This window comes from Urocitellus parryii, unplaced genomic scaffold, assembly GCF_045843805.1.
Source record: "Urocitellus parryii isolate mUroPar1 unplaced genomic scaffold, mUroPar1.hap1 Scaffold_67, whole genome shotgun sequence".
NCBI classification, from domain to species: Eukaryota; Metazoa; Chordata; class Mammalia; order Rodentia; family Sciuridae; genus Urocitellus; species Urocitellus parryii.
In genome coordinates this window covers 1,927,945-1,939,109 of record NW_027554122.1, presented here as the reverse complement: position 1 = coordinate 1,939,109, position 11,165 = coordinate 1,927,945, and the positions used below count along the sequence as shown (strand labels likewise).

At 40.0% G+C, this 11,165-nt stretch overlaps 1 protein-coding gene and 1 pseudogene across 1 annotated transcript; both read right to left on the bottom strand.

The window, feature by feature from the left end:
- Window positions 1-306: 306 nt before the first annotated feature.
- Window positions 307-687, bottom strand: LOC144252913 (proline-rich protein 15-like). The gene has a single exon (XM_077794953.1). It carries the CDS (start codon window positions 685-687, stop codon window positions 307-309), a length of 381 nt encoding a protein of 126 aa, XP_077651079.1.
- A 3,516-nt stretch (window positions 688-4,203) lies between these two features.
- Window positions 4,204-4,800, bottom strand: LOC144252927 (nuclear transcription factor Y subunit beta pseudogene; annotated as a pseudogene).
- Window positions 4,801-11,165: the final 6,365 nt, after the last annotated feature.

Genomic DNA, 11,165 nt, shown 5'->3' with positions numbered 1-11,165 from the left:
CAAAAACAAAGGCAAATGCCCCAAAACAGCTTCTTGGAAAAAATAATAATTATGCCAACTTCCTCAGAGGCATGTATCTTCTCTTACAACAAATAAATACTTAATGCATCTTTGAGTCATGAAATATTGAGAACTCAATTGACACTTCAATTTCCAGAAAAATAAAATCTTGGAGGCCTCGTGTGAATATTATGAATATGGTGAGGTGAGACACCAAATAGGGGGCTGGGTCAGAATTCTCAGGTATGGAACTGGGTTCTGGGGTTATTGTGGGAAAAGAGACAAGCCTTAGAGTGCTCACTCCAGCTATTGCTTTTCCTCCTGGGCATCATCAGGGAAGTCCGCCCCCTCTGGGGACCTGTCTCCCTCTTGAAGCAGTGTGGCACACACTTTCCTCTTCTCCTTAAAGCGTCCAGATCTCGAGATCTTCAAATTGTGGCGGCTATTGCCAGACTTCTCCCCACACAATTTGTTTGGCTTGGGGGACTCGCTGGCACCCGCAAGGACATTGGGGTGCTGGTTCTCTCGGGAGCCGCTAGTCCATTCTGGGCTGGGAGGGTTGGGCTCCTCGGGGTCTGGCTGGGCCAGAGGCTGCGCCCCCACCGTGGCTTCCTTGCTTTTCTTCTTGCTGTTGGTTAGCGATTTCCACCAGGGCCCAGAGCTGCTCGTGCCACCGCTGTTGGCCATGGTCCGCCAGCCGGGGACTGGGGCATCAACTGCAGCGACCCTCACTCCCGATGGTCTCTCCCCACCTCTTTTCCAGGCTTCTATGCGGGCTGCGGGATGGGAGCAGAGGCAATCCCTATACTGGGGAAGAAAACACAACATGGGCTCTCATGCTCTCTTTCCAGTGTCGAAGAACCATTCCATCCCTGCATGATCATCTCCCAAAGGCCTTACCCCCAGATACCACTGTGTTGTGGATTAGGTTTCAACATATGGATTTGGGTGAATGTAGCAGTGTCCTCAGTTTCTTCCTCTGCTCACTCTCGTATTCAGTGTGTCTCAAAAGCCATCAATGGTACATCCTAAATGTCTCTTGTTTCCACCCACAATCAGCCATGTGCACTTTTCTCCGTAATTTAAACTGTCATCATCTCCCAATCAGAACTGCAAAAGCAACCTAAGTGGACACCCTCTATCCACTCCTGCCCTGCTTTAGCCTGTACCCAGAGCGTTCACTGGACAACTTCTTCCCTGATTACAACTTAGAATAGTGTCCTCCTGTGCTTGGGATGAACAACTGGCATGACCCACCAGGCCCACATGATGTCATTCTGCATGGTCTACACACTATAATAATAAGAATTATTTTTACTATTTTGGCTACCAGGATTGAACTCAGGGGCACTCAACCACTGAGCTACATCCTCAGCTCTAATTTATATTTTATTTAGAGACAAGGTCTGAGTTACTTAGTGCCTCACTGTTGCCAAGGTTGGTTTTGAACCTGAGATCCTCCTGCCTCAGCCTCCCGAGCCTCTGGGATTACAGGAATGAGCTCCTGGACCTGGCTACACAACCTAATTCATTAGTTTCACCTCATTCCTCTTGGTTCCACCAATCTCTGCCCCTCAGCCACATCCAACTCTGTTACCCTCAATGAAATCTTTTTTATTTTTTTCCACTCTCTGCACCCCCAACCAAGCTATGTTATATTTCATGGTATAATTATTAAATTAAGATTGTTTTATCCGATTAGTGGTTTGCTTTTATTCTATTTTCACTCTTAGGTCTTCTCACTTCTCATACTTTCTATCTGGGGACATGTCTCTCTGAAATACAGCCTTTATATTTTCCTTGAGTAAGAGCCTGCTGGTAGTAAGTTCTTGATGCTTTGTCTGACATTTTGTCCCAATTCTGGTAAGATATCTTTGTGTGTATAGAATTTTAGGTTGGCAGTTATTTTCTTTCATTCCTTTCAGTATATATTATTCCACTATTTTCTAGTTATTCTCTTTCTGTTGAGATGTTAACTGTCAACCTGTCCTCTCTTTAGAAGGTAATTTGTCTTTAAAAATCAAAACAAAACAAAACTCTGTTTCTATTTAGATTTATCTTTTTTGCCTTGGGGTTTCTTCGGTATCACCGTGATATGTGTCCATGTGGGTTTCTTTTTATTTTTAGAGTGTTTGGGATTGTTGCTTTTAGAAAAAATTCAGTCACTATCTTCTCAAATATTATCTGTGCCTCAGTCTCTCTTCTTTCTGGAATTGCAATTAAACATTTGATGCACTTTCTTAGTGTGCCCTACCAAGCTTCTTAACTTACCTTATATTTCCCAGTTTTTACCCAGTATGATTAATTCTAGGTAATTTCTTTTTTTTTTTCATTGAAGTCTTTATAACTGTAAAAAAGTTGTCAGTAGTCAAAATGTCCAATGGACGATTAAATAAATTATGATTCAGTCATACAACAGAGTAACAAACCAATAAAAATGATGCAGAAGACTATGCATAACCTGGGAAACATGTTTACAATATATTGTTAAGTGAAAAAAGCAAGTTACAAAACAGTATGCACAATATGAGCCCATTTTTATAAAAATATACATATTTAGCAAAGTAAGAGGACAAATGATATTTATCAAAATATTAACATTGGTTATTTCAACACAGTAGGATGATTGGGGATTCTGCTTAACCACCCTCTCCCTTTTTTCCTTTTTGAATTTTCTATAATAAAGATTATTTTTCGAATGGGGGTAGGAGGCGAGGGAGTCACCGACTTCGGAGATGCTGCTCCCAAAGGTTCTTCCCAGCAAAGTGAACGTGTCTGCTCAGCCTGTATCTAGGAAACTGCTCTACCTCAGACACCTGGATGTCCCTCACATACAGTGTACACCCAAGCTTCCTTCTTGCAAGCTATCCAATACCCACTTTTGAAATTACAGTTTAAAGACCCCTCCTATTAGTTAATATCACCAAAAAGAATAATGAGAAAATACAAATCCTCCCTTTAAAAAAGCAACAACTCAAGTACATACTGCTAAATTATACAAAGTTACATTATCTAAGTTTAGTTTATTGCAAAGATCAAGACAGCACACTGCTTCTACTTCATAATTTCACAGCACTCACTCCATTTTGTTCACTCACTCGTGCAAAAGGTCTGTATAGACAATGATGTCCAATATTTCTTGGTTCCCATGATAAAACAGGAGACCTGATATTTCAATTAAAAAGGTAAAATGAAGACATTTATCAACAGACTGTAAAATAATCTTCTGGAAGAGGACACTGTTAATACCTGAAGATACACTTTGAAAAAAAATCAAATACCAAACAAAAGGGGCACCATTTCAGGAGTGCCAGGACCACATTAAACTGAAATGAATTCCAACATTCATAATAACATAAATCAAAAACAAACCTAGTGTTAAACAAAAGCTCCAGTAACTAAAACTACATTAACAGGCACAATGAACAGTGTAAACACTGTTAATGGGCACCAAGTTTAATAGGTCAGACAATATTTGCTTCTGCACTCACACTTAATTATTCAATTACATTTAAAAAAATCGGTGCTCCTTAAGCTATGAATGCTTTTTACCAAAAAAAAAAAAAAAGAAAAAACTAATTTCAATAAATACAGCAAGTGCTAAAAATCTAGCTAGGTTATCATGCAAGATATTACATAGCTAAGACAAACTCAAATTTATAATAAAGGCAACTTGCATTCAAAATGAACTCTACTCTTATATTTTATTAAAAGGGCAAACATAATGAATTAACCCAGCTGCTTACTTGAATTACAAAAGTAACATGATTCAATATGAAAATAAGAAACTGTCTACAAATCTCTGACAGTAATAAATTGCAATATACAATGCATACAGGCGTCATACAGAGCAACAAACTCTTGTACAAAACAAAAATATTTTAATACCTTTAAAATCCAAATTTGTCTATAAAATCATTCATGAAAAAGATTCTCATCAAGTCAGAATTAACACCTCAATTAGTCAAGTATCAAGAAGCTACATTACAGCTACTTAATATACAAAGAGACAGCACTTCACCAGTCATTTCCTCTCATGTCTCTGTTCCCAAATCGTACACGCTCACTTCTCTCCACTCCCCATTCCGTCATTTCTTCAGATCATGAAAACTGAATTTGTTGAACACCAGAAATCTGTTGATAGGAGATTGTGTAAACCATAACATTTTGTTGTTGACCATCTGCAGTTATTAAGCCAGCTGGTTACTGGTTTCTAAATGGCTCCTCTGTAAGTTCTTCACTTAGTCCATCTGTAGCTGTGACTGCCCCACCAATTCTCTTCTCTCCTTTCATAGCCTCTCTGAATTTCTGAAGATATAATTTCAGAGGTTCTACATAACTGTCAAAGCCTAAGATAGACATGGCAAAGAGAATATCCTCTCCATTGATTGTCTTCCGCTTCTCTTGATGGCATCTTTCACTTGCCTCTGGTGTTATAAAGCTTATGAACTCACTCACACATTTCTGCACACATTCTTTGGCATCTTTTGCAATCTTACCTGTTTGAGGTATAGCATTTTTCATTATCCTAGCCACGTTTGCAATTGGAAGATATATATCTTGTTCTCTGAAACTTTCTTTTGAACCATTTGTATCTTCATGATCATTCATGCTGTCCTCAGTATCATCGTGAGGCTGTATCGCATAATGACTTCCTCCAATGTAGTCTGCAGAAATTCCTAGTTGGGTAGCATCTGTTGTAGAACAGTCACCATCCATTGTCATGAAATACTGTCAGAACCGTGTTGTCAGTGGTGCTCAAGAACACCTATCTAAAAAGGTATCCAATCTCTGTCCAATTTCAACTAATGCCACTGCTATTATTGATCAGTTTATCTCATCACTCTATGATGCTGATTAGTTTCCATTCTAAGCGAGCTGAAGCCACCCCAGCGATTTGTGCCAGGAATCGTGGAACTAGGGAGTCCATGCGGATTAGTGGGATGCCATTTTTTTAACGGTCGCCGGCTACCTAACCTTGTCTTGTTATAGTACTTTGGGCGCGATTACGATTTGGGGGTGCTCGTAATTCTTTGTTCTCGGAGACTACTGTTCCTTATGGCTCTGCACATCCTCCCGCCTCCCACCACTGATGATTAAAACCTCAGTCCAATCCGAAAGGCTTCCTTCCCACCTTCGGGGCAAGTCCAGGGACCGCAAGCCGCCAGATGGCTGCATTCTTTACGTGCAAACCAGACTGCAGGGAAACCAGAGCCACTCCTTCCACCCGGGGACCTCGCTGCTCCCCACGCAGGTGCCCGGGGTGGCCCTGGCCCGCAGCCGGCAGAGGTCGCCCCCGGGGCGCATCTCCTGCCGCCCTGAGGCAGCGGCCCCGCGCCCAACGCCCGCCCGCTGCGCGGGCACACAAAGCGGCCGGCCCGGCCGGGACCCGAGAGACGACCACAGCCAGGCAGGGTCGCCAGAGCCCGTGCCGTGCCCCCGCCCGCGGCCGCCTCCCGGCACAAAATGGAGCCGGCTAGGGGCGCCGCCACGAGGGGCCGGCAGTGCCCGGCAGCCTCCCCTGGCCCGGCTCGCGGCAGCGAGCAGGAGGTCGCCTGGCCCGCGTCCCGCCGCTCCAGCGCCCGGCGCACAAAGAGCCGAGCAGCTCCTGGCCGGCCGGCCCGCAGCGGCGAGGACGGCGCCTCCTAGGTAATTTCTTTGGATCTATATGGCAATTCATTAATGCTTTCTTTTGCTATTTCTAAAACAGTGATTAAGTCTCTCCCTTAACATTTTGAAAGTTTTCTTCTAAATGTTCTGGTCTAGTTTTAATTCAAATATTTATTTCACAATCATTTTTCTATTCCTTGAAGATATTTTAACTTGTGTTTTCTTCATTAAACATAACATAGTTATTTTTCTTTCTTTTTAAATTTATTTCTTACAATACAATAGTGGAGTGCATTATGGCATTAGAGCAGATAACATAGTTATTTTATATTTTTATGTGATAATTTAAAAATTGGGAAGTCTTTAAAGGTCTCTTTCTTCTTCTGCCAGTTCCCACTCATAGAGTCCTATATCTTGGTGTTCTTGAATACCATTGTGTATTTCTTATATTCCCCAAAAGAATTATTTATGAGGAAAACTTAAGCCCTTCAACAAAATTGAATTAATCTATAAAGATCTTTCAAGAGTTTAGGGGAACAGCCAGACAGAAGTACTTTACTTTTATATTTGAGGGTTTGATTTTTTGTTTTGTGTTTTGGATGATGGAAGCAACAGGACACATTGTCTCATGGTCACCGCCTCCCAGAGCCAAGTCCTCTCTACCCCCATTCTTTTCTGTGCCGAAGTAACTTAGCTGTCCGTGTAGACCCACAGAGAGATGAGCATACAGTACTTCTGCTCATGGGGAAGTCATCATGCCCCTTGGGGACCTTGACTCAGTGAGGGCAGAATTTTCAATTAATCCCTGTATTGTGGGTGAGTCCTGGGCTTAAAATTCTTTCCTTTTTGCTCCAGGAGGCTAATAAAATGCATTTTTTTTCTGTGCTCAATTGTTTTTAGGAGATTTACCCAAATAATCTAGTCTTCCATTGACAAAAATGAGCATGTTTTAATTATATTGTAGTTGGTTTGCTTGGTGTTTGGGCTTCCTTATTTATTTATCATCTGACTTCACTAGAAAATAAGTTCCATTTTTGTGTAATGATCACCTATTTTATCTGATGACACTTCCTATGTACCAGATATAGTTCCATAGTAAGTTGTATAAACATAATAAATACAATATAAATATTGACTTGTTTAATCCTCCTAATGGCCCTCTGTATCATTATTATAGAACAAGAAACTGAGATCCTAAGAACTTAAGTTACTTTGCCAAAATCACATAGTTCATTATTTTCAGAGCCAGCACTTTACCTCATGAAGACTGGCTTCACAGGGACATGCCTCATGACTAGGGTGTGTGTCTCTCCAAAAGCACCATGTCACCAGACATGGTGCCCAGCAATGATAGTGTTCAAAATTGTCAGAGTGGTTCCACAGAATGTATAGATATGAATGCTTTGATATGTCTGACTTGCAAAAAGAAATGCAATAACCGTGGCAATGACATGCAATTCAGATGGCCATTCTGTGTAATAATAATTTGATTCTCTTTAGTTCTGACATAGGAGTACAGTGGCTAGATCCAGGCATCTGGTAAGTTTTTGTTTTTGTTGTTAGCACATTGGAAAACACTATCATTTTGAAATACCCTTTGAAGGAAAAGCAGTCAGGTGGTGGGGTACAGATAGGGTGGAATACTGTGGTACCAGAGGACAGCTGCTGAATTTGTATTAAATAATGAACTTGGGAACAAATGAGTAAGCCACTGGAAGACATGAAATCCTAGAATGAGGCTCTATAAGACATCCGGGCTCTCTTAGGAAATAGAGATCATTCAACTTTATTACTTTAGAAAGACATTGATGTAAGTAAAAGTCATGTGCTGTCATCCAAGGCCGTGTTCTGTAGCTGGTCACCTGACTCCAGGTCAGGCCTGGGGTAACCTCGATCCTTGAAGAGGTGACCTGCTCTTTGCCTTTGATAATTTACCTTTCCAAAGTGTGGGTTTGGTTCTGCTCCATTGGCCAGGTTGTATTTTCTCTTTTGTGAGAGGTTGATGGATCAGCACCTTACGTCACCTGAGCACAGGTAGAGGGGATATCTGATGAATGGGTAACATGATTCAGGAAGTGATCCTTTGGTTTCTTCATCTTTATCAAGGCCACTGTCAAACTCCCAGCACTGGGAATCCTTGAGGAATAACTGCTTTCCCAAGCCATGGGCTGTCAGGGGAGGCACAGCAAAGTTTGGGGAGCTCATCTCTGTTCAGTTCAAACACAGCAGATGTCACAATTACAGTTTGGGTAGTGAACATTCAGGCTGTGAACTTGATGTAATTTTGTTTACATATTAAGAAGAACTGCTTCAGTTGCAGCTAAATATCCTTTATAGTAATAATAATATATTTTGAATTCTTACTGTGGTCCTTTTCACTTTATTTTTCATAATGGGGACTGAACCCAGGAGTGCTTAACCACTGAGCTACATACCCAGACCTTTATATTTTTCATTTTGAGACAGGATTTCACTAAGTTACTTAGGCCTTTGCTAAATTGCTGAGTCTGTCCTCAAACTTTCCATCCTCCCGCCTCAGCCTCCTGAGTCACTGGGATCACAGTCATGTGTCACCACATGGAACAGCTGTTTTCAGTTTTAATGGTCACTTGGAGAGATGGATACTATTAGTCTTACGTTTTTATCTTTAAAAGTTGAAGTAATTTCCCCAAGGTTATAGGACGTAAGAGGTAAAAGTTATTTTGACTTGGTTTGAGTTACTTTGTCCCTATAATAGAGTGTTTTTCTGATATTGCTTTTTAAATTTCATATTGCCATTTAATTAATCACTAGATCAGTAAATATTTGTTGGTATAAAGGCTTTTACATCCAAAGAGATAGCTATACTTTAGAAATTCTACATAGGTCATTGTTTTCTAAGTTTTCCACTTTAAAAAAAATGTGAAATCATCATGGTGGCTTAAATATTAAGCCCTATGGCATCACAGAGGACTCAAAGCTCAAATTAACTATGGGAATTGTAATTATGTACATTTCTTGTGAAAAGACTTGATGGTTGGCTTATTAGCTGTGTGGCTTTGGGAAAATTAGTTATCTTCAGACTCTGGTTTCCTTGTGTGCAAAGTGGGGAAAATTCTATCTATTCCTCTGGGTGGTGGCAGGATTAGTCAACAATACATTTAATATGGTGTCTAGCACAGTACTTGCCCATAATAAACACTCAGTAAATAAAGGTTTGTTTTTCCTTGTCTAACTTCTTTCATTGGCTGTGTTGGGAAATTCTGTCATTTTTGTCCATCTAATCTATCCAAATGCTCTTTGAAAGTAATGGCAGAAAATCTTGAAAGGCATTGTCCCCTGCCCTCAAGAACATAATGTCAGCATTTACTGTAGGATATTTAATATACAACAATTTGTTCTGAATCTGTTTTCAGGAACATGCTTAATGACTAAATCTAATCAAACGGAAGTTTTCTGTATGGGATTCAAGAATGCTCTTTATCCTTCAGCACCCAAATTGCATTACCTATAGTTCAAGGAGGAAGTGTGCTCAGTTAAGCTTGAACGCAATGCTCCAAGGAAAGGATTAACATATTACAAGATGCACTCCTTAGAAATAAGGTCACTACTGTACTGTGGCTGAGGGCACAAGCCAGAGAATATGTCTCATATTTGCTGCTTCATTAACTCCTGACATCTCAATGTATAACCTGCATCACCGAATGACACCTGAGGAGGGAAAGAACAGGGGGGTCACATCTTTGCTGTTTCAGACAATGTGGCCTTGTTTTTTTTTTTTTTTTGTATTTCAATTTTTAAAATTTCATTAAAGAGATAGAAGTATATGAATTTAAGTCAAGGGTCATTAAATGGTTTATAGAACACCTTAAAAAAAGGTCTTCTTTCACTCTGTTCTTTAACTGTAGGTGTCCCTGTATTTCTGGTTTAGTCCCTTCACTTTCTCTCCCCTCCCTTCCACAAACTCCCTGAGTTACCTACCTCATAAAACTAGTTTGGTGGGGTTGAAACACAGATACTCACACTCTGGAGCATGAGCTCTGAAAGTGTGTTAGTTTTTTCTTTACTATAACCCTGGGAAAAAGTAAAGAAAAGGGTACTTAATTGAGTAAAGAAAAGGGTACTTAATTGAGTAAACAAAAATTCCACCAATTTTGTAAAAATAATGCAAACCTTCAAGCTATTATAAAGGGCAATTGAAATTAAGACAAACAAGACATAACAAGGAATGTTCAAAGACTGGACCATATTATAGACATATGAGAACAATTCAATGAAAATAATCAATGAATAGTCATTGTCACCACTGCTCCTTCAAAATAATGTCTGTCGTAAAAATAGCTGAAGTTTTCATGGGGAGTATAAATAACAATTTAGAAAGAAGCCTGCAAAATTTAATATCATCCTGCATCCAATGAACATTCAACAACTCTAAAATATGTGAGTGCACACCCAGGGGATACACAATCAGCTCAAAGGGAGAGGAATGGCCTCCACCAACCCCATCACCATGAGCAAGACATACCTTTGTTCTGTGATGGAAATAAATATCAGATCACTTATCTCATTTTCAGGTTTGAAGCTACCAGGATGAAATTAAATCTATGAAATAAAAGGACATGAAAATTGTATCCGTTGATTACAGCTCTCTGAAAGAGAGACAGAGTGAAAGAGAGAAGGGATGAAGATTGTTCCTCAAAGGAAGAAAGAAGCTGTGACCCTGGAAGACAGCGATTTAGTAAGGTTTCCTGGCTATAGACAGAAAAGAATGAAAAGAAATCTGACAAGATGAGAGGAAGAGCTGGCCACCAAACTAAAGAAAAGATCAAGGAAATATAGGGAGAAAAAATTTCAAAAGTAGAATAGACAGGAAGCTAGGAAGAAAGAGTAAGAAAAGAGGAATTCCTATTTTAAAGTCCCATTTCACTCAAATTCTGATGATAAAAATGACAGCAAGGTCCTGAATCTATTGTCTCCTATGATATCCTCATAAATGCCTTAGGTTTACAAGTCTGTTTACAATTCCCAAGATGAATTTCTTTGCTGGCCTCGGTCAACTGCAGCCTGGGGTCTCAGTAGCCAAAGTGCCCTCTCTAACCCTCAAGCACTCAGGAATTATATGATTCAGAAACAAAGACACTAGGGGGAAAAGTTGCTGCCATTTTTGTAAGGAAAGGTGGTTTACGCTTCCAACGATTGAGGAGTTCTCTAATAAAATTAGTAATGAAAATAAATACTTAAACTGCAACAACCTGAAGACACCCAGTGAGACACTCAACTAACAAGATGATCTGTTCATGCAAGAATCATGATCATACATAATGATAAAGGTAAAAAGCTACAACCAAAAAAGGAAACATTCTGTTTAACTAAAAATGCAAAATGTTCAAGAAGCAGCCTCTGTATATGCTATGCCAATAATCTGAAGTGCTAATGATAGTATCAGAGCTCTAATTTGGTCCTAAAGGAAACATCTAAAAAGCTCAAATAAATAAGCTAGAAAATGTCCATTCCCCCAAATGGTTGTACCATCTTTTAAAGTATTTCCAAAGCAGTACCCCTGTGCTACCTCAATT